The 23,401-nt window shown below is 36.1% G+C and overlaps 3 protein-coding genes across 4 annotated transcripts in view; all 3 read right to left on the minus strand.

Moving 5' to 3' along the window:
- The window catches only part of LOC134804800 (tyrosine-protein phosphatase non-receptor type 11-like), a 37,984-nt gene extending 35,869 nt beyond the window's left edge, over positions 1-2,115 (minus strand). Inside the window, exon 1 of one of the 2 annotated variants that reach the window (XM_063778051.1) lies at positions 1,810-2,115. In XM_063778051.1, coding sequence (XP_063634121.1) covers positions 1,810-1,964 — 155 coding nt within the window. In that variant the 5' untranslated portion in view covers positions 1,965-2,115. The remainder of the gene's footprint in view (positions 1-1,809) is intronic. The other variant, XM_063778050.1, reaches the window with a different exon arrangement.
- Positions 2,116-12,978: 10,863 nt separating this feature from the next.
- Positions 12,979-19,184, minus strand: LOC134805295 (sodium-dependent nutrient amino acid transporter 1-like). The gene is made up of 8 exons (XM_063778612.1): positions 18,929-19,184; positions 18,004-18,163; positions 17,681-17,773; positions 17,033-17,293; positions 16,380-16,590; positions 15,848-16,064; positions 13,843-14,108; positions 12,979-13,208 (listed from the first exon to the last, which is right to left on the minus strand). The coding sequence occupies exons 1-8, from the start codon at positions 19,161-19,163 to the stop codon at positions 12,996-12,998; spliced, it is 1,656 nt and encodes a 551-aa protein (XP_063634682.1). The 5' UTR covers positions 19,164-19,184; the 3' UTR covers positions 12,979-12,995.
- Positions 19,185-20,955: 1,771 nt separating this feature from the next.
- Positions 20,956-23,401, minus strand: part of LOC134804967 (E3 ubiquitin-protein ligase MYCBP2) — a 128,708-nt gene continuing 126,262 nt past the window's right edge. Inside the window, exon 74 of the mRNA XM_063778259.1 lies at positions 20,956-23,232. Coding sequence (XP_063634329.1) covers positions 23,111-23,232 — 122 coding nt within the window. The 3' untranslated portion in view covers positions 20,956-23,110. The remainder of the gene's footprint in view (positions 23,233-23,401) is intronic.

The raw sequence follows: 23,401 nt of genomic DNA on the forward strand, positions 1-23,401 counted from the left end.
CATTATGGTACGGAACCCTTCGTGCGCGAGTCCGACTCGCACTTGCCCGGTTTTTTTACAAACAATGGATAGGTGAATTATAATAAATTTAATAACCAATAATTGTAATAAACATGTATGTGTGACTCATAGTATAGCTATAATTTACATTTTACGAAATTCGGCAGTGATTATTTGTATGACATCATTATTCCTCACTGGGGGACAATAGAGATGAACCCAGCAGTTTTAGAACCCAGGTCATATAGCTAATAACATACTAGACCTTACGCGGATTATCCTGAAAATGACCAATTTGGATTTTTTTAACTTGAATGCATTTGTACTGGCAAATACCTACATTTTGATGCATAATTTCCACATATTTGGTCCAATTTTGATTTTGTTGTAATAAGTGTATGGCTTCAGACGTCATCTTTAATTTTGTAGTACATTGCTTTAACGTCCGACTTTTGGTTTGGTTGTATAACCCAAATAATCGAATATTTTTTACACCATTTTGATTTTTTGTAAATGGTTCTTAAACTGCTGTATATTTTGGTACACACTGTATAAATGAAATATAGCATATTTAATTGGCTTTCATTCAATACTCCACACGATTATGTGCCATGCATAGTTTGGGTGCAATATGCAATATTCGCAACGAGGCGGGAGTCATTTTGATGACGTCATTCCGCTGAAGTAGATGGCCGGCGCCGCTGTTTTGGAGACCCAATGCCATGCCCAACAACATACTAAAAGTTGGTAGCGGTTTCCGGATCTGAACTATCTCTTCGACCGTTTCCCATAAGGCATAGTACTATAAGGTTGTCACTGATATAAAAATATTTCATTTTAATGATTTTGCTTTACTTTTAAATCCAGCTTTACGATTATATTAACTCGATTGTAGATCACTTAGGCCCACTTTCACCATCCCACTAACCCGGGGTTAAGCGGTTAAACCGTTAACCCAGCGCCAAATTTTACAGGTAACCATGGTAACTCCAGGTTTCACCGGTTAACCCCGCCGGGTTAGTGAATGGTGCAAGTGGGCCTTAGATAACACTATCCTTTTATCTCAGTCTCTATAGTCTGTATCTTTAGGTATTTAAATAAAAGTAAACAAAATCTACCATCAAATGGCTCCTTAAGCCTGTTGAGGGTAGATAACATTATATACGATCAAATAATGTAGGTTAAAGTCAGGTCGTTCAGTGACAGATCCAGGCCGGTTTTGTATAAATGTAATAACTAAGTACCCGAAAATGTACAAATTATTTGTTTACTTTTATTTAAATACCTAAAAATACAGAGTATAGTAGAAATGTTCCAACCTGTATAGAGTGTGCGGAAACAGAAGAGTCGTAGAATGTATTGAGTCCCATACATTTCACGACTCTTCTCTTTCCGCACAGACTATAGAGGACAGACACTTAAATCTAACAAGTGTATTCGCACAGCAGCGTGATAATAGTTAGCAGTTAAACACAGATACCTAATGATATATATACTATACTACCATTAAATAGGTAAGTACGTGTTTACCCACGTAAGAAATTCCGTTATAATGTAAACAACTATATATTTATGTGTAGAACGTACAACCATTTAGTAGTAGATTACTATTAAATATACCCATAGATCATAGGTATATCTAACAGTAACAGTACTTACCTAAAATTTGTCTAATGTTTAAAAATACGAGTTGGACAAAATTCGTGTAGGTGCTTCTTCTGATTGATATTGCTATAATACGTATACGTATATGTATAACAAGCATGTACAATAAAATAGTTCGCAATAAAAATTGCAAATCCGACTTACTTTTTAAGCATGAAAGCTTTGCTAAGCTCCTTGAGCACTGTGGAGACGATGGCTCCAGCCGCCGGCACGGCCAACACCGAGGCGTCCATACACACCGCCAGCGCCGCTGGCGCCAGCACTCCGAGCCTGCTCAATCTGGGCGGATCCTTTGACATTACTCTAGATTGATATCTACTAGTTTAATACAGCGATTCCGAGATTCGTGCGGGCGACCGTAACCGCGGAGCGATCCGCTTCGCACGCTGTTTGGAACTCAAGTGACCTCTGTGCGCAAGCATGACTCGAGCGGGGCGTTTTAACGACATTGTTGACGTGACATTAATTTGTTTTCATGTTTACAAGCAGTTCATGAGGATCCCGCTGGTTGCCTGAGTTCAATGTAGGTAGTATACTAGTAAAGTTCAGCGCACAAGTTTCTTGTGGGTTCGGAGATATGTTTACCCTTTTAAGTAAGAAGGTACAAAGGGATGTAGTGTACGGTCAAGGATTTTAATTTCAGTACCACTTCGTACCTTGTCACAGTGACAATAGTATGAGGTCCCTAGCGACTTTCATATTGGTTGTCACTGTGACAAGGTACGAGATGGTACTGAAATTAAATTTACAGTACATATGGTCCTATTTTCCCGCACTAGTGCGTAAAATAGCACTTTTCGTGCGGATGTCAAAAGTTTAAAGGGCCATATGTACTGTAAAACGTTGTACGATACACGTGCGAATAGGTAATTCGCAACTCGGGTCGATTTAAAACACTCCCTTCGGTCGTGTTTTAATTTATCGCCACTCGTTTCGAATTTCCTCTTTTCCGCACTTGTACCGTAAATAACTATTGTTGTTGTAGGTGGGTCATTCTCGCATTTCGTGCAAATCGGTATTATTTGCAATTAACCAAAAATGTGATGGTGTTTTCGAATATCTGTTAATGCAAGGTTGTAACATAGGACCTAAAGTATATTGGCCCGCCATGAACAATTCTAAAAAGGTGGTTATTTTCTTTATATTTACAATTAACCCCCACTATTTTCATTCCTCTCTGCATGTAACGCGTGAAGTTAAACTTTGACCTCCATTTGAACCTTAAGATACTAAAAATAGAAAACTTGTTGTTGGTTCAGTAAACAAGTAATTTAGTTATGTTTTATATCCTATAATATTATACGCTAAGAAATTAACAATAAAACTATACAGCTTTATAAGTGATGGTCCAAGCAATTTCTTCATTACCGCCGCGAGAAATGGATTAGCTATATTTTGCTATATAGCAAGGGTATATAGCAATTCCCGCGGATACAACACATTGTTCGTCAGTCAGTTGGCCGCGTGCTACCACAGCGGTCGTCCGTATGTTGCTTTTGACGAAAATACCTACGTTCTCTCGTGTCGGGAAGGAGTGTGGTTCAGATAAATCGTCATCGCCATCTAGTGATATATACAGTAAGTACCAATTGTACATTATTAAAATTATACCTAATTGATGTGTTTTAGGGTTGCCTTTCGTGTGGCTTATTCTGCGAAATCAAGGTCTGATATCAACCGACCTAGGCGACGAAAACTTCCAAAACTTCATTCATATCTGTTTCATTCATTTCTTTTCCTTCCAATTTTGCCAGGGAAGGTAATGAACGAATTTAGAAGGTAATGATAATGTATTTGAGGCAGTGCATTTAATGGAAAGAGGGTTAAGTTATTATAAATAGAATGTTGGTATAAGCATTTAAAACTGTAAACTGTAATAATATATAGGGGAGCCCAACTGGTGATTTTTTGGATTTAACTAGAGCGCAGTAGATTAACATAATCTGGCGCTCTACATATAATACCAGACCGCACTCAAGGACTGTGCTGAGAAATTTGACACGTTACTAAGAGACTAAGTGAGTTGGAATCATCTGATACCTGTCGACGATAAGGTAGAGAACGGGGCACATGTTTGGAATAAAGGGCAGAAACTACAGAAATATAAACACAGGCCGATAAGCAATAATAGTGCCTCCGCCGTCAAAAGCGACAATTCCCAATCCGTGCGTGATAAATCTCAGAAAACTGATACCAGCAGTAAAAAGCGGTGTAAAATCCTTCTCAGGGCGGTGGACCATCGCAAGTTCATCCATCTGTGGAATATAGCTTGAGGATCGGAGGACTGTCTATTCATGGTGCACTGTCGATGAACTTAAGCTCAAAGGGGACTCCAAGACTTTCAAAATAGGAGTACCCTCGACAATGTATGAATCCTGTTTATTTCCAACTATGTAGCCCGATAATCGTGGTCATTTCGTAAATCCAACGTCAATGGGAGTCAGACAAAAACCAACCAGTAATACTTAGTTCGGAATCCTGATTTGAAACCTTCACTGGATCTAATTTACCAAAATGTAAGGGGTCTTAACACCAAAGTAAGTTTTTCGTGCTTCTATGCTGTTGGTCCAGACTACTTAGGTACCTGCATATATCTTAAAGGGGTATTTAGAGCATTTGAATGGTCCAATACACTCCATGCTTAATCTGGTACCTACTCTCCACAAGTACATATCCTCACCATTGGAAGATTTCACGGATAAGACCGATCCCAAAGTCAAGGTATTCTTTTCTTTCAGTTTCAGCAAAGCTGTTTGAGTCCATACTCCATGGCACGTTGTCGAAACAAGTGAAACCAGTATTCCTGTGCAACACTCAGCATGGTTTCAGAGCGAAACGGTCTGTGAAAACTAACCTGACCTTGGTTGACACCATCTCAGAGCATCTGGATATGGGTATCCTGATAGACGTCCTGTATTATGATTTCCGAAAAGCCTTCAATCGTGTGGGTAACGATGTATTCCTACACAAACTAGACGCTATTGGGTTCAATCCACATTTGCTTAACATTTTTGCCAGTTATCTGCGTGATCAACCGCAGTACGCAACGACCAGCATGGCCACTTCGTACCAGATCCGTACCATACTCGTTCTGGTGACAGCCAAGGTTGAATTAGCGTATCGCCGGTCAGTTTCCTAATTCGTCAATTTTGCTGATTCAACAGTTTAATGATTAGACTGTTTCTTAATTCGCCAATTTCCTTTTTTGCCAGTTTCACTAAATTGTCAGAGCCCCTATTAAGCCAGTTTCTTGAGTCGCAAACTTCCTTATTCCTCAATTATCTTAAGTTGTCAGTTTTGCTATTTCGTCATTTTCCTAATCCGTTACTTTCCTTGTTCATCTGATAGTTTAGTTTGTCAGTTTTCCCATCTCGTCATGTTTATGATTTGCTACTTTTTTGGGGTTCCGTAGTAAACTAGGAACCCAGCTGTTTTTAAGGCGATCTTAAGGCGATACAAGACATATTTTTGTACTCAGCTAGAAGTCACGAAATGTAAGTTTAATATTTTTAAACCACATTGCCGTATTCTTTTTAAAAAAACATAGTCATGTCTTATTTTACACTAAAACTGATGGAATAATAAATAAATATTAAATATTATAGGACAATCTTTACACAAATCAACCTAGTCCCACGGTAAGCTCAATAAGGCTTGTGTTGAGATTATCTGGTGATACAATGCACTACGGTACGCGGGACACAATAATCCCAAGGTGTATTTGATACACCGAAACACGACTATAAGACCCTGGCAACTAGTGAAACTGGCGAATATAGAAACCGATTATCTAGGGGAAATGACCATTTGACCAAACTGACGAATAATTAAATTAGCACATAAGGAAACTAGCAAATTTACGAAACTAAAGCCTAGCAAAACTGGCGAAAGAGTAAACTGAAGGTTTAGGAAAATGACCCACTAGCGAAATTGTCAACCTAGTGAAAATTACCAGAAGGTAAACTGTTGAATCAGCAAAATTGACGAATTAGGAAACTGACCGGCGATACGCTAATTCCAAGGTTCAATCTTGGGGCCTTTCCTATTTGGAATAATGGTCAATGACCTGCCCTCGGTTATCCATAACACTCGTTGTCTACTCTACGCCAACGATCTTAAATTGGTATATTGAGTTGAGAAGGAGGAGGATTGTAAGTTGCTGCAGGAGGATGTTTCATCTCTGTTCCAATGGAGTCGGGATAACAAACTGACTTTCAATGCGGCTAAGTGTCAAGTGTGTAGTTTTAATCAAGCCCTATTTCCTACACATGCTCAATTTTTTCTTGGACCTGAGCCAATAGACTCTTAGATCAATAGACTCTTGTAATAACAAGAGTCGTCTCAGTAAAGGATCTTGCGATCATATTCGATACGCGGCTAACATTTCACGACCATATCAAAGCACTTGGTACTGTAGCTTCAGTAGATTAGGCTTTGTCACTCGCAACGTCAGAGAATTCCGTGACCCTTGCCCCATAAAAGTTTTTTACAATGTTCTGGTCAGAAGCAAGTCGGAGGCGTCAGCATTAGCCTGGATCCCTTACGAGTCAACGTACATTCTACTATTGGAAAAGGTCCAAAGGAATTTCCTTAGGGTGTATTACCAAAAAATATTTATTTTAGGAACCCTGGGCTTCATTTCTTTGGAGGTGAGGCACAACTTAAGCCTACTACTTTTAGCTTGTTGGGCTTTTCGTGGAGACTCTGGCTGCCTTGAACTAGTAGAGGCTTGTAAGACTTTTTGTACCGGACATTAGAAATATAACCCTTAGGCTTCTCCTGGTGCATCTCCTGTTGACTCATGAGTGCTTGAGATTTAGCGAGTTTATGGAGCTACGGTGGATGGATTGGCAGTCGAGTGTATTTGGATGTTAATTTTAAATTAAAGTATGTAGTTTCTCAGTGTGTTGGTGACAAGACTGATGTAGTGCTGTGTGATCATTAAATAAATCAACAATACGAAATACGTCTTCAATCACGTAAATTGTGCTTGACAATCGCTTCAAGCTAGGTGGTAAATCATAAGTCGAGATTGTCAAGCCGGAGTATTTGTTAAGTCGGCTTGATCGTCTGCACAGCGCTTAAGACACGTGATTTTAATGTTGTTCATTATATTAATGGTGTTAATTTTCGTTAACTAAAGTTTTTTTATTGCGATTTCATAAGTTTGTTTCATTACCCTCCACTGATAAAATTACCATCCATGCCCATTTCATTACCAGCGCGCAGTTCATTACCACCAGTCTTATTAAATGAAAAGGAATAAGGTTACGAAGGTGCCTTTAGCGTAAAAGTGTCAATAAATGAATCCACAATGCATGAAAACCCAAAAATTTACCATTTAAAAGAAAATTTACAAATCGAGAGAACATCACCGATTTGCACGAAATGAGAGAACGACCCAGGTACCTAAACTGACAGGAAATCAATAGTCTTTTAATCGGCCGCGTACGTAGAATTGTAGATGGTACAAATTAACGACAAAATAATTGAAGGGTATTTTTATTATACCAAAATAAATTTCATTGCACACGGAATAAATATCAAAATTACGAAACCTTAACCAATAGCGACGCGCGTGCACATAAAAAGTCTTGGAAATGTATTCAAGATATTATTCACGGCTGATGTCATAAATAACTTAGGTGACTTATATGTATTAACCAGTAAATTTGAACAATTCAGCCGAAATAAAGAAGAAGCTGCTCTGCGACTACGGCACACCTGCATGACATGCGGTAAGGATCTACTTTGCGTTCCCAGGCCGCCAATTAAGGTATGAAAATCCCTAGCCGGCGCGTTTTATAAAGACCTCTACAACATGATGTTTCGCAGCCTATTATCACGAACATAAAGACAATATTTCCGCGCATGTTAAGACGTACTTTATTAACCAAGCGAAGCGAAGCGTCTGTTTCAGCTTGAACAAAAATGCTTTTTGGTTTTTGCCACAAGTCGTATTTCTCAACTTTGTGAAATTGGCGGACGCAATGAGGAGTACGTGATGTCTATGTCGTTGGCCGATCGTAAGATCAGGCAGATCGTAATGTTCCTCTGTAATGTTTTTGACGATAGTCACATTAAACCAATACATATTAGGTAGGATAGGTTCGTTAGGTTGCTTCAGATGCCCGAAGGGCAAACTGCCCAGAAATAGGAGCCCCGCGTAGCGGGGCTCCGTCGACTCAGGGAACGAGTCAAAGATTTTCACGTTTCACGATATGCCTACCCAAGTAATATTTTAGTCCTATAATTTTAGTTTTTATCGCTAAAAGCTTGTATAGACGTTGTATTAAGGTTTCAGAGGTGACCACCTGTCGTATAAAAGCGTTTGGCAACACATTTTTGCTCTATAGGCTTAAACAGCTAATATATTCTATAAGCAATTGATGTAAAGGTTTACATAATCATTTTATAGGGCCGTTATAGGCGTGTACTATAACAGGTTCAAATATAACCACTATAGAGCAATATTACTGTATAATAGTATTTGGAATCACTTTTATGCAACTAATTTGCGCTATTAAGATTCCCTGCAAGCCACTATAGTTTTGTGTTTTAACAGTGACAAAAAACCCAACTATACAACGATTTTAGGATATAGTGGCTTTAAAGATCACTGCTATAGTACATAATACTTTAGTAGTTTGCGCTATTAAGGTTCCCTGCAAGCCGCTATAGTTTTGTGTTTTAACAGTGACAAAAACCTAACTATACAACGATTTTAGGATATAGTGGCTTTAGAGAACACTGCTATAGTACATAATACTTTAGTAGTTTGCGCTATTAAGGTTCCCTGCAAGCCACTATAGTTTTGTGTTTTAACAGTGACAAAAACCCAACTATACAACGATTTTAGGATATAGTGGCTTTAAAGATCACTGCTATAGTACATATACTTTAGTAGTTTGCACTATTAAGGTTCCCTGCAAGCCGCTATAGTTTTGTGTTTTAATAGTGACATAAACCCAACTATACAACGATTTTAGGATATAGTGGCTTTAGAGATCACTGCTATAGTATATAATACTTTAGTAGTGTGCGCTATTAAGGTTCTCTGCAAGCCGCTATAGTTTTGTGTTTTTACAGTGACAAAAACCCAACTATACAACGATTTCAGGATATAGTGGCTTTAGAGATCACAGCTACAGTACATAATACTTTAGTAGTCATATGAACACTATTATAGAACTGTTTTGCTCTATAGTAGCGTTTTTGGGACATATATTTATAGATTTAATAAGCGCTTTAGTAGTTTTTAAATCCCTATTATATCTCATAGCTGTAAACGTCACAATGACTCTTTTATATTACAAAACTGTTGTATAGTGGTTTTGTTTTTTCTTTTAAAAGACAACAGCGTTATAGTTGAGTTTTTATGTCTTTTATAAACCGAGTTAGATACATAAAGGTAGAAAACGACTACTTGTAAATGATAAATTTGATCTGTAATGGCTACTTATATCTTGCTTATATAAGTTCAGGTCTAAGCCACATAATGTGGTTCCGTACAAAATATTTTTATATTAATGAATTGATAAAAAAGACCCCAGTGATATTAGTGATTGTAGTTCAGTTTATCATCAATGATTTAATACAAGCATAAAATCTAGATGGTTTAGATATTTATCGACATCCATTATTAGCACATTTTTTTACCAATCACACTGAAAAAGAAAACAACAGTAATGACTACATCCAAATTTAAAAAAATCCTATGTTTTTCTAAAGAGTTTGTATGTGCAACTGGGTCACAGCAAAATTCTTTTGAAACCCTAATTTTAATCATGATGGCGGTGAATATTTCGTCGTAAGTTCTATAGTTAGCCTATAAAAGCGTCGGATTTACTTCTTGGCTTTATAGTAGTAACTATGGTGAATATCATAATATTTTATTAAAATATTTTATTAAAAACATAAATAAATAGAGGGGGCATTTAATATTCCTCATTAACCTAATACTATTCTAACGGTAAAACTTCCGTCAAATATACTTTTTGCACTAAGGACCGAATTATTCGACATCTAAATGACGCATATTAATATAAAGTCTTTATTTATCACCATATTACTTAGTACCGTTTTTGTGAAGTAAACACACAACAAAACCACTCACAACAGTTGATGGAAAACTTGATAGCAAATTGCGTAGTAAAAGAACTATGAATTCTACTATAGTATAAAAATGCACTATAATAGAATTTTAAATACTACTATAGTATAAAACAAGCACTATAATGGAATCTCAAATGCTACTATAGTATAAATTAACACTATAATGGCGTTACTGACAACAAATTAGCACAAGAGTCATGCATTACATCACTTTTATAGACCTAAAACGTCACGACTGACACTGCTACAGGTCTACTATATCACTGAATGGCACATAAGATGCGCCATTTCGGCTTTATACAACCTTCTTAGGTCTTTTATAGGACCTTAGGTGGTATTTAGGAAACGTTCTATCGACTACTATAGTACCACAAATTGTTACTTGGTAGGAATTTCACAATATGCCTGATCTTACGATCGGCCGCCGACATCTACACAGCTTACAGACCCACTTGTAAGTAGGTATTTATTTAGTTTTAAAACTAGCCTAGAAAAATAATTAGTTAATATTATTATAGTCAAACCATTTGTTTTTCATAAGGTCCATAGCATTTAATTGAACAAAATTGTCTGTTGACATCCAAAACTACCGTATTGCAAAAAAATAATTAAATAAAAATGTACCGTAATTTGGTACTAGTTGGTACTAGTTCACTAGGGCTCATAACTAGTGGTAGTATAGGTTATCACCTGACAAAATTAAGTTTTAACGTAAGGTTTTAGGCGGGTGGCAAGACGTACACAGAGCTTCATCAAATTGCTCACGGATATGGTTCGGATTTTCGATAAAAAAAAAACAGTAATAGAACCGGGAATTCTCTCGGAATATGAGGATGCAAAAGCGTATTCTCCGTACATTTTTAGCTAAGTATGCTATTCACTTATGATTATGAATCAAACACTTTAACACAAACACGAAGTTTAAAACCTTTCTTTATTATATGCTTTTATAATATTACTTGTTTAAAGAATCGGCAGCGACAAAATAATTAGGTACATTCTTTAAAGATAGGTATGTACGTATGTGGAAAATAACAATATGTACCTACATACTTATCTACACGTAAACCAAGATATATTTTTCCTTATGAACTCTTATAATGTGACGCCATGCCAGCGTGACGGGAATAAGTAATGGACTCATCACACGCCCAGAAAGGACAGTCATCGCAAACGGCTCGGACTCATCTACTTGTCCAAAGGAAGGTCACTGAACAAGCTTAAGTCACGTAGTCACTCATTATACCTAACCCTAACTTTACCTTACTACATTAAGTAACTTAAGACACGACTTAACGTTCATACACTTCCTGAAAATTTTATACATCAAATATTTTTCAAATTAAAATATAATGTTTAGATATTAAGAACGTTTTACATGACATTGTTTACATTTATATGACTAAATTTCATACTCCAACCGACTATGATCAGGGACAGGAACCGGTTACCTTAACCAGGGTTTTTCATAGGGTTATTTTAGAGGTGTTTATAAAAACCCCTACCATAACGGTAACCGCTTAATAAGGTAACACTTTGATTCGGTAACCGTATCAGATCGAGTTAACCTCTGTTACCGGTAACCGAAATAAAAACCCAGTCTATTCAGTTACCTCATTATGAGGTTTTTGACCAGTTCAAACGATTGTAATCTTTACGCACACTTAAATTCAACTTATTATTGAATAACCGAGGTTGGCATGGGCGGTCTATGAAGCCTCCAGCACAAACAAGTTTTTTTGCCTTTCCTTTGTTTATCTTTATACCTACCTGTGTGGTGTGTTCTTATTATAAATATTATTAATTATTATATTATAACTAAAATAATTAAAATAAATAAATTAAATAAGTTTAATAAATTAAATAAATTAAATAAATTAAATAAATTAAATAAATTAAATAAATTAAATAAATTAAATAAATTAAATAAATTAAATAAATTAAATAAATTAAATAAATTAAATAAATTAAATAAATTAAATAAATTAAATAAATTAAATAAATTAAATAAATTAAATAAATTAAATAAATTAAATAAATTAAATAAATTAAATAAATTAAATAAATTAAATAAATTAAATAAATTAAATAAATTAAATAAATTAAATAAATTAAATAAATTAAATAAATTAAATAAATTAAATAAATTAAATAAATTAAATAAATTAAATAAATTAAATAAATTAAATAAATTAAATAAATTAAATAAATTAAATAAATTAAATAAATTAAATAAATTAAATAAATTAAATAAATTAAATAAATTAAATAAATTAAATAAATTAAATAAATTAAATAAATTAAATAAATTAAATAAATTAAATAAATTAAATAAATTAAATAAATTAAATAAATTAAATAAATTAAATAAATTAAATAAATTAAATAAATTAAATAAATTAAATAAATTAAATAAATTAAATAAATTAAATAAATTAAATAAATTAAATAAATTAAATAAATTAAATAAATTAAATAAATTAAATAAATTAAATAAATTAAATAAATTAAATAAATTAAATAAATTAAAAAATTAAATAAATTAAATAAATTAAATAAATTAAATAAATTAAATAAATTAAATAAATTAAATAAATTAAATAAATTAAATAAATTAAATAAATTTAATGAATTAAATAAATTTAATAATTTTAATAAATAAAGTCAATAAAATCAACAAAATATGAATAAAGTAAATAAAATAAACAATTTTTTTAGTATTTTTTTTAGTTCTGACGGCACTTTCTAAAACTACTTTAATGTAGCAAACCAGTAAGCAACCGATAATAAAGGTTACCATAACTGAATGAAAACCTGTTAAAAACCCTTAACAAAAACCCTATCGCGATGGGGTTTTGAGATTAACTCGGTTAAAGGTTAGGGTTACCGTTTCAATAAGGTTACCATTACAATCAGGTAACAGTATGATAGGGTTACCGAATGATAAGGTAACCGAATCGATTGGGTTACCGAATTGATAGGATTAAGCGTAAAGAGGGGTTTTCCGGTCCTTGACTATGATACGTTGCTATAAGAACAAACTATTTACACGAATTATTATCGTATTACTGCGATAATGCGATTGACTGACTTCGTATCATACCTAGTTCCGACGAACCGCAGGATGCAAGCATAGGACTAGGAACTATGTAGATACCTGACTAGTTACGTTCCTTTTTCATCGTCGTTCATTAAGTACCACTTTTCAGTTTCAGCTAATTATTTTCCTCGAGGTTCTTCTTTGGCGGAGAAATGTCGAAAATACTGGCTCCTCCCGTGAACTGTCCCAATTGTCGCCTAGTATATGTGGGCGTGAAGGTGTCTCTTGCTCCAGTTTGGCTCTGTTGGCGTCGAGCCATCCAATAATAATATGTTATTGGATCACGAGGACCCCAGTGTCTTGTGGGATTGAAGGAGGACTTAATTTTCTGAAAATATACATTTCCACTTGAGTGTCTCCTTTTTACATTTTAATTTATAAATAATAATCTTATACTTATATCTACTAAAGATATTTAGGAGAGAGTGGAGCAGACACATAATTTTTTTTTTTATATATTTTAGCGTAGGTTTACCTATAATTAGGCGGTATTAAAAGACAATTGAATCATAAAAGGCTTTAATTAGGATTTATCGCTTTTAATTTTCTGAATAAAAAAATGTGCCTAAACGAGAAATGAAATATATGTAGGTACATAATTGTTTGGATTCAGTTTAGGACAACCAAGCTGAGATGGGTCATAAGAGTCATAAGTAGGTACTTATATACCTAATATTTCCGTGGTCCTCAGGCCTATGTCACAAGATAGACAAGGTTTTATCCTCAACAAGACGGAACTTACTTCAGGAAAAGTACGAGCATTTCGTGATAAGCATTGCAAAGCAGCTTGCAAATAACAGGAAATCAAAACATTAAAACTAATTTGATAGATTTTATAAGATTCGTAATCCTCATTACCAAACATCGGATTCTAGGGGGCAAATTGTATGACGGATAGGGATCCCGTCATACAATTTGCCCCCTAGATTCCGATGTTTGCTCATTACACTTTAATGACTTACCCCAAATAAATCGAATTGAACTTGTTTAGCGACAGACGCCGCAGCTAATGCAAAGAAAACTGTAGCAGCCACTGATGCTGTAGCCAGAATAGTGATAGCATCCCACGGGGCTTCCGTCCATTGTTCGTCACCGAGGAATATGGCCACCAGCCACCACACAGTGACCGCCAACATGGCAACAGGCGTGGCGAACCAGCCAAACACCCACGGTTTCGCTAATGCCCGCCCTGTTAAAAACTCCACGTCCTCCACCAATAACTTCCAGCCTGTAGTTGAAATGAGATAATTATCTTAATTTTAGTTTATTTATTTATTTTACATTCTGATATTTAAAACGTCTAGGGTAGAATTTACAATTAGGGTTCGTGCTCGTGTGCAACTGGTGCGCCGTTATTGTTTAATATTAAACACAGTTCTCGCTTTACTAAATCGGGCCTATGTAACTATATGACACGAGTTGTTATTATTAAAACAAGTCGAATCCACATATAGTAGAAAAATCAGAAGTCTTATTTGACTTGAGAAAGTGGCTTCGGTGATGTCAAATTTTAAGTCGGTTTAGGTCTTTTAATATATTTGTTAGTTCAACCAATTTGAAATTATCACCTAAACCCACCCACCCATGTCACCCAGGGGCATATTTTGAAATTTGGCGCCCGGGCCAATAAGTTTTGCCGCCCCAGAAGTTAAAGAAAAAAACAATTTAAACAAAAAAAATACAGAAAGTTTAATTATTTTTGACGTGAAACGTTAGGTAAACGTCTTTAAAAAACCATAGAAGGGGGGTCGGACAAAAAACCAGACGTAATGAAGTGTTATGGCGTGGTGGCATGTATCTCTGTAACTATGTTATTTTAATACCTTAATAAGCTGTAAAAAACTAAAAAAGTGGCCTATTTTACAGAAATTGTACGACTGCCGTGTGCGAAAGTTGATGCACAAAACTGACGCAAAATACCTCGTATGAAGCAAAAACAGTTCTTTACGATCCCTTTTAACCCTAGTAGAACATGTTCATCTCCTACAATAATGCATCATAATTTATGGCCGCGGCGGCGCTATAGCGGGTACAGGGCGCCTGAGACTGTAATCTTAGAATGCTCTTGCATACGGGGCGCATGCGGCGCCCTTTACACTGTAAGGTCGGGCAAAGCTCTTACCTACAGGGCGTCTGCGGGGTCTTTTGAACTGTAGAGTCAGGCTTCTTACATTCATAGGCCCCCTTTTACACTATAAGGTTTGCTCACTCTGATTTACAGGGCGCCTGCGGCAAACTCGACATTGTAAGGTCGCGCGAAGCGCGCTCTTTCATACAGGGCATAGTCTAATAAAACATGGTCTTCTCTTACCAGAGTGACACAAGCCTACGTCACACTAACATTGCCACTTTATATAACGCTATCGCATTATGATAATACCAGGGCTATATGTAGCGCTGTCGCATGATGACGTAGCCTTGTGTCAGTCACGTGACCACGAAAAGACGGGAAGAGAGTACCAGGCGGAGTATATTATTATACCATGATACAGGACACCTTACAAGTTTACATTGTGCAATAACTTTTCCACGTAAACCACTGCGGCTGTGTCCCTGATACAGCCTATCCCTATTATTTATGTTAATTTTAATTTGATATTAACGAGAAAAAAAAATGTAAGAAGTAAAAATTGGTTGAATGGCGCCAAAACCAATACAAAATGCAATCGGCCAGGGGCGGCGATCGCCGCCCCTGCCGCCCCTGGTGGGTTGGCGCCCCGGGCCATGGCCCGGATGGCCCTAGGGTAAATACGCCCCTCTCCTACAGTCACTTTTTTGAGCCAAAGTGAATCCTATTGGTCGCTTTTTATTATTTACCGTGGACGTTAACATCCATTGCATGCCGTTACCGTCCATCAAAAGTAAAAAGCAACAGCATACAATTTTATACAAGTGGCTGTAAAACGTGTCGTCGCCGTAAATGTTCACAACAAAGTATAAAAGCGAAATACGGCAGATGAAACTTACCGTAAATGAATATGAAAGCTAGAAACTCTAAAACAGTTGCTATGCAGATGAGAAGAGGGACCGCAGTGTCTTCTAGCACAGATAAAGCGGGTAGCCCTCCGACCAACACTCCCAGCGCTGCCGCCGCGCCGAAAAACGACCCCGTGAACGATATCAACCGCCACCCTTGCCCGCCCACTCGCCGGCAGTTGTCGTACAGTGGAAATAATTGTACTAGCTAAAACATAATAAACAAGCAACGGATCAACCACATTTATATAATGTCGCACTGTTTATTGACCACAATTCATGCAATACACATTCGCATTTCACCATGCAAAAACCGGCTGTTCACATATGTAATTTTATCTCTAATGATACTTATAAATTTAACAACATATTATATTCATGAGAGTAAATACGTATAGGTACGTTAAGGTCAAAATACGATAAACTGTTAGGTCGTGGGAGGTTAAGAAACACACACAGTTACCTATTTCTAAGTAGGCAAGGGGCGGTAATAAAAAAGTAAAAGACAGTATTATTTACTTACCATTGAAATTATTCCCGAAAAGAATAACAAGGCGTATACAAGTATTGGCCAAATGTTGTGAAAGCTGTGATACTCCGCTGCTCTGTACATCTGCACGAGCACGGCCAGGGCGGTCTCGTCGCGGTCCTCGCCGCCGCCCGCTACGCTCAACCAGAACACTGCGCCGAGCCAGCTACATACCACATTCGCTGTGACCAGTAACCACGACGTTCTACGAAACCAAAAATCAGTGCGACTCAATGTTTACTTAACGTCAATCATTATACAGGGCTTTGCAGGGTAGATACATTCGTAGAGGACGAATTTGTATACATTTATAATATATTATTATAATAATTGAAATAGATTTTCTAAATATATATCGATCTAATATATATATGTAGTAAATATTAGTCTTACACATAATATATTGACTAATAAGTCTCACAGTAAGCTGAAGAAGGCTTGTGTTGCGGGTACTCAGACAACGATATAATATATATAATATACAAATACATAGAAAACACCCATGATACCGTAACAAATATCTGTGCTCATCACACAAATAAATGCCCTTACCGGGATTCGAACCCAGGACCATCGGCTTCATAGGCAGGCATTATAGTGCATTTTGTCATTAACTTAAAATACACATTGAGTACGTTTTTCCTCACCGCTGAACGTCGGCATTTGAATATATCGCGGTGCCGGACGATATTAGGAAGCCGCCAGCCGTTTGCGATGACAAAACAGCTTGAATAACGGCGCTATGCCATATTTTCGACTCCAAATAATGAAGCCAGTCATGTTGCCTTTGAAACATTGCCAAATTGCTCCTGCTCCCAATACAACTAGCAATTACAACCATTAGTATCAATACTAATGGTCCCAAAGCATATAATATCCGTTTCATCAATTTTATGGGGTTGTAAAATCTGGAAATCGAAACAAGTATTTTAAATAGATTTTTTCGGTTTGTCGGTGATCGCATCAGGTAACACTTATTAATTCAGAAACTGAAAAACCGTTACTGAATAAAACTAAGACACTCATACTATGTTAGAACGCTTTCTGACCTGGGGGTCTAGCCAAGATGACAATCGACACAAAACGCCAAACGAAAAGTGAAAATGTATCGGGATATGACAGATGCTACGAAAAGTCACGTGACTATTTCCATACATTATATCAACTATGTCATCTTGGCTAGGCCCCGAGATTCAACTTAATTTAGTAAACATTCCAACAAGACGAGGGGACGATTGGTATAGTAGGTAAGGTAGGTACACCGCGCAAGAATGTGTTAAATTTTACTTACTTACATAAAAGGAAAAATAATCCATAAAACTATGGTCAACATAGACAAAGCCAAGTAATATTCAGGCTGCTCCGCTAGCGGCGCTAAAAAAGTGGAACTGTAACAGAATAGTTAGTAAGGATACTATATTAACTACCTATTCAAATAATACATGCCTACATTAGATAAAGTTTCGATACATTTACGAGTATGCGTGATAAAAACAATGAGCTTACTTCAAGCATGTTATTTCAGTGGATTCATATTTGTCTTCTTCCTGTCGATGAAAAAAAGACTGTTAAAATTATTCACGCAAAGTAGGTAGGTACTTATTTGATTATTTTTATTGGATTGGAACTTACTGATATCACAATAGGCTCCGTGCATTCCCATATGGGAATAGATCTATTTACGGTAAAGAGAAGATAGAACAGTACCGAAAGAGCAACATATATTATTGAGTATAAGCTTGCAATGTATGAAATGAGTAATCTTATGTAGCCAACACCTGAAACAAAAACCTCAAAGAAATCAAATAAATAGTAACATGAACTTAGATAAATAGTAACATTTTATTTATTTATTTTACTTAAACTTGATTGCACATCAAACAAAGGTACAAATGTCGGACTTTATGCCTCATGGCATTCTCTACCAGTCAACCATAGGGCGAAACAGAAAAATGTCAAGGTGGGTGCAGTGAGAACCTTTTAGAAGCCAACAAGTGCTACAGAATACATTTTAATATCGATAGGGATCTTTTTAATTTAACGCTTTTTTAACCCTTACGGCCCTCATCGATGTAACCGCCGCCATACGTTTTGTGAAAACATAAATAGTAGACAACAAGTAGAGTTACACCAGGAAAAGTCTGCAGAGATTTTGATAGCACACGCAGTGCAGGTGTTATCTTAAATCTTGAACGTCAAAACTTCTATGAAATTATCACGTACCTGTAAACAACACTGGCACTGCGTATATGTGTGTGTCAAAATTTCTGCAGACTTTTCTTGGTCTAACTCTGGGTACCTACCTACCTATAGACAGTTACCGCAGAATGTAATAGCAGGTGTAGTGCCATCGAGCGCCATTTACTTAAGCTGCCAAATTAGAGGGCATACATTTTGCACTTCTTTACGAATCTGTGTAAGGATTTTGTTTCGTCTATGTCTATGATATAAACAGCTCGAACGAAGTTCAAAGTAAATAAATGTTTTGTTTTTACTAAGTTAAGCTAAGTTACAAAAAGTATATGGATAAAAGGGTGACATACCTTTAAAGAAAGGCACAGCTCTCCAAACGCCAACTGCGTCTTGTTGACTAAGTTGTCCTATAGTCAGCTGCAGTAGCGTAGCCGGGAGAGCAAAAATGACCATGGCAATGCTCAACACCAATAAGTAAGACACCCCACCGTATCGGTACGCCTCGCGGGGAACCCTCCACGTACTGTTAAAGCTGACTGCCACTGCCAACGTGCACAAGTGCGCTCGTACGGCCTCCCAATTCATCCGGCCCTACGAAAGATAACATCAGACAAACTAGTTATTCAAAATCTACATCTCGGCACCACTAAAACAAAGCTAACTGGAAATTATTCGTTGGTGACAGGAGAGTTGTGAGTAGAGATATATGCCACGAATATTCGGCAACTATTCGGTATTCGGCCTATTCGGCCAGTTTGCCGAATATTCGGTATTCGGCCGAAAGTTGCCTACTATTCGGCCGAATATCTATTGCACCTACATAAAAAGAATAGTTACACAAAAAATAACCAATGACTAAGTCTATTTTTTTATTCGGTAGACTAAAATGACATTTCCTAGCACAAACATAAAATAACATTTCATAGTATGAAATGTCATTTTAGTCCACCGAATAAAAAAATAGACTTTAGGTATAATATTTAAAATGTATTCTTGGAAAGTAGTTAAATACGAAGACACGTTTTTGGGCATTTGTTGATTACAAAATATTTTATTATTAACATAGATCTGATTTGTTTGACCCTAAACTACATTATGTAATAAATTCTGTTCAACATAAAAATATATCTTAGCAAACGTTATGCTTAGTTGGCGAACAGTTTTCATAATAATTGTGACTCAAAATATTCGCATGTCATGCCGAATATTCGGTCGCCGAATATTCCGTATTCGGCCGAGCGAGGAGCCGAATATTCGGTATTCGGCCAAATTCACTATTCGGGGCATCTCTAGTTGTAAGAGGGGGGGGGGGGGGGGGCTAAGGTACTTTTGGGTGAAACAATTCAATCAATACCCTTTTCAGGTTGCCATGTGTTTCTATAAATTAATTGTAACAACTGTTTGCCATGGTTCGCAATAAACGATTTCTGATTTTACTAAATACTTGCGTGATAGTAAACATCTTTATTGACAAACAATTACTTGGTCGTTTTAATACGAGTAGGTATATCTATCATAGTACACTGTAATCCAAAATGGGAGCACTAGCATAATATACACTTCAAATTATATATTTACCTTTAAATTTAAAAAATTCATTGATTTCTATTTTACTCTACACTCTTTAAAACTCATACTCATAGTATACTGAAGCAGGTAAAATTGTAAGTGCACCACAAAGCCGTTCGAGATCGTATTGGGCAACATTTTGCAGATAAACTAGAGATAAACAGATAATAATCAGTTACGTTTCTAAAATATATCGATCGTTGAATCGACGCACTGGGGACGTTCAAGTGGAGCTCTATTTGCTCTAGAAATATCGGCCGACCATCCAGTTCTGAGATATAGATGCGGCATATTTAACATGAATATGTGTACACGATCTTATCTACATAATAATAAGGTCGGGTATCTACTCGTATCTCGTGCACGAGAGGCCTTTGCCCAGGAGTGAGACGAATATAGGCTAAAACTAATACTGCTAAAAATTGGGCTTGACTGACCGCAGTTATAGTCACAAAAGTATCAAGCATCAATAAAACATTTAAAGCCTAATAGGTTTTAAAATGTGCCATCTAATAAGAATTTATCTACAATGCTTTTATGATGCTTTAATTGTGCTTTAGTGCATATGACAGCGGCCAGGAAAGTCGGATTTTACGTTTGAAAGCCATAAATAGCAAAGGTGACAAAATAGCGAGTAACGCGGTGCTGTCTGAAGGTTGTCTATCTTGTATATTTACTAGTCTCGGCTATAATGAAGATTAACTAGACTTTTTGACACTGACTGGTGAAACTTTAATGCAAATTAAATAAAAATTGATGCGTATTTCCAGTTGAAAAGTTGAGTTGGATTGAAATAAAATAAATATGATGAGTTTCACCGTAAGCTTTAATTTATATTGTAGATAAAATAGGTTTACAACTAATTTATATTTCACAATTTAATTACAGATATAGAGCCTAGGTGCATTGCGTTGCGTTAATAAGTAAAATAAGACACAGTGTTATTTATAATGTTTACACTCCTTCGTCAGGATTAAGTGTTCATGTTTTTAGTGTAAAAGGCTTATAAACGACGATAAGTATATTTATCTATATCGTTTTACACAAAATAAATCACCATTTTGGTGTTTCAGTTATACATATATCGTAACGGTGCAATTAGTACAGCTAGAAGTAATATCCTTAAAACATTGCGCATCCCCTTTATAAAAAGTTAATTTACTCTACCACTACATTAGGAGATTACCATATTAAATAAAATAGACTAAAGGTGTAACAATATTTAACTAGATACAACTACATACCACTTTAATTCAGTCAAAATGTCGCCATTATAAACAGTTACATGCACGTTTAGATCTTCTTCACCGGAAAATATCTGGTAATTGATTAAGACTTTATGAATTTATACGATTCCCGTCTGCCGGCCATTATATGTATAGTATACATAAGTACTTGTTTAATTAAACGGTACCTCTGCAAAAGGCGCCTGAATCATATAAGTGCATGCCGGCTCCTACACTAGTTTCAAACAAGTTATATGTAACATAAATGTTACCTCTCAACAGACTTGCCTAGTGGGTTATATTTTAACAACATTGATTTACATGATGTAAAGTAAAAGTAACATTTAATAGAAATATGCTCGTATTTTACAACTCCAATCTTCAATAATATTTAATCATTTATACACATATAATGTAAATATTAAAATTAATATTGTAGGGATTACAATATCCTTAACGGATTTAATAGAAAAATTAAAAAATATCAGATAAAGAAATAAATGTACCTAAATATGCAAGTAAAGTTTCTACCAGCAGCGTTATTTCATTGCTAATCTGTGCGGAAATAGAAGAGTCGTAGATTGTATGGGCCCCCTACATTTCACTTCTCCTCTTTCCGCACAGACTCTACTGTACCTATATACCTATAGTTGTTTTTGTAAGAAACAACGACAAACGCCAAAATGTCAATGTCAGCAGATAACTATTGATGTATGTATTTACGATAAAACGAAAATTGTAACCATTTGCCATTTTCATTTTTGATAGTTTGATAGTTTATTTTAGAGTCTAAATGCAAAAAAAAGGAAACATTTAACTATAATGTTTGTTACAATAGCCCCAATGCCCGCCGAGACCAGTTCACGGCTGCTGCACACGTGAATAGATTCCAGCAGGCGTTCTACATAACATCAAACTTGTCTTAAAGGGCCTCTGCGATGTTGGCTTTGGCCCCACACACGCCTCCTAAAGGTCCGGGACCGGTCCGGGTCCCGAGATATGGAAACACCTACAAATAATAATAATAAAAAACCATACCTAATGAAAATGTGATGTTTCAAACATGCAGCAATGTAAACGTTAAAAAATGTTTAAAATTTAAATTAATTTACAGCCAGGTGTAGGTGTGCTGACTCTACTTGTACTTATTTATCAGTGATTGTTGTAGCCTCAGCATATCTGGGTGTTGTGATTAATGATTATGGCATAAGCTACGAGCAAGTTATGCAACTAAACACGTAATGAAGAAAACATTACGATTACTGGGTACCGTTGAGGCGGAACTAGTATACTTATAATATGAAATTTAAAAGCTATTCAAGAAAAAAAGACCTTTCATAACTGACCACTTTCTAATATAATGATATTCATTTTAATATTCAATTCCTAGTAGCCTCTATGCATTTAACGTCAATGACAGTAGAAAACGGAATAATAAATGCAAATGTAAGTAAAATACCGCAAGTATTCGTTTGAACCTGTAATTTCTACATATTTTCTTACTTTTCTATTGGTGTTACAAATTAACGACTTTGTGTGGCCCCACGATGTTTTTGTATCTGTCAGTGGTTACTTATTAATACAAAACTTGCATTTAACACTTTGGAGGGTAGACCTCGTGGCCTACATCGGAAACTTATACATTACGTTTTGTAAACGAAACTCAAAATAGTAAGTACAGAGGTGGTCGGGAAGTGTAATACAGTGTAGGGTGTGTGTGATGGCGATGGGTAAGTACTAGAAGGCGTGCGCGTGGCGGCAGACGCCGCAGCCGAGCGCGAATTCCTCGCCGGTGGGCGGGTGCTGCACGTGCAGCGGGCACTCCTCCGGCGAGCCCGGCAGCTGCTCGCCTTTCGGACCTACGTATATACAATATACATATAGAACACACGTTTATACTTTACAGCCTGACATCATTCTACATTCGTATTTGGCCTTCGCCATTTTGCGGATTTTCAGTGGTATTAATTTATTTTACTGGCGGGGAGTACTCATTGACAACAGACGTCGACTGTCATCGAATGTTGA

Source organism: Cydia splendana, chromosome Z (genome assembly GCF_910591565.1).
Source record: "Cydia splendana chromosome Z, ilCydSple1.2, whole genome shotgun sequence".
NCBI classification, from domain to species: domain Eukaryota; kingdom Metazoa; phylum Arthropoda; class Insecta; order Lepidoptera; family Tortricidae; genus Cydia; species Cydia splendana.

Coding starts and splice junctions, on each gene's coding strand:
- LOC134805295 (XM_063778612.1), bottom strand. CDS start 19,163: ATGAATTGGGAGGCCGTACGAGCGCACTTGTGCACGTTGGCAGTGGCA. Junction 17,774..18,003: donor ATATCAGTAAGTTCCAATCC/AATAAAAATAAT, acceptor ATTCTGTTACAG/TTCCACTTTTTTAGCGCCGC. Junction 16,065..16,379: donor TTTCGGGAATAATTTCAATG/GTAAGTAAATAA, acceptor ATTATGTTTTAG/CTAGTACAATTATTTCCACT.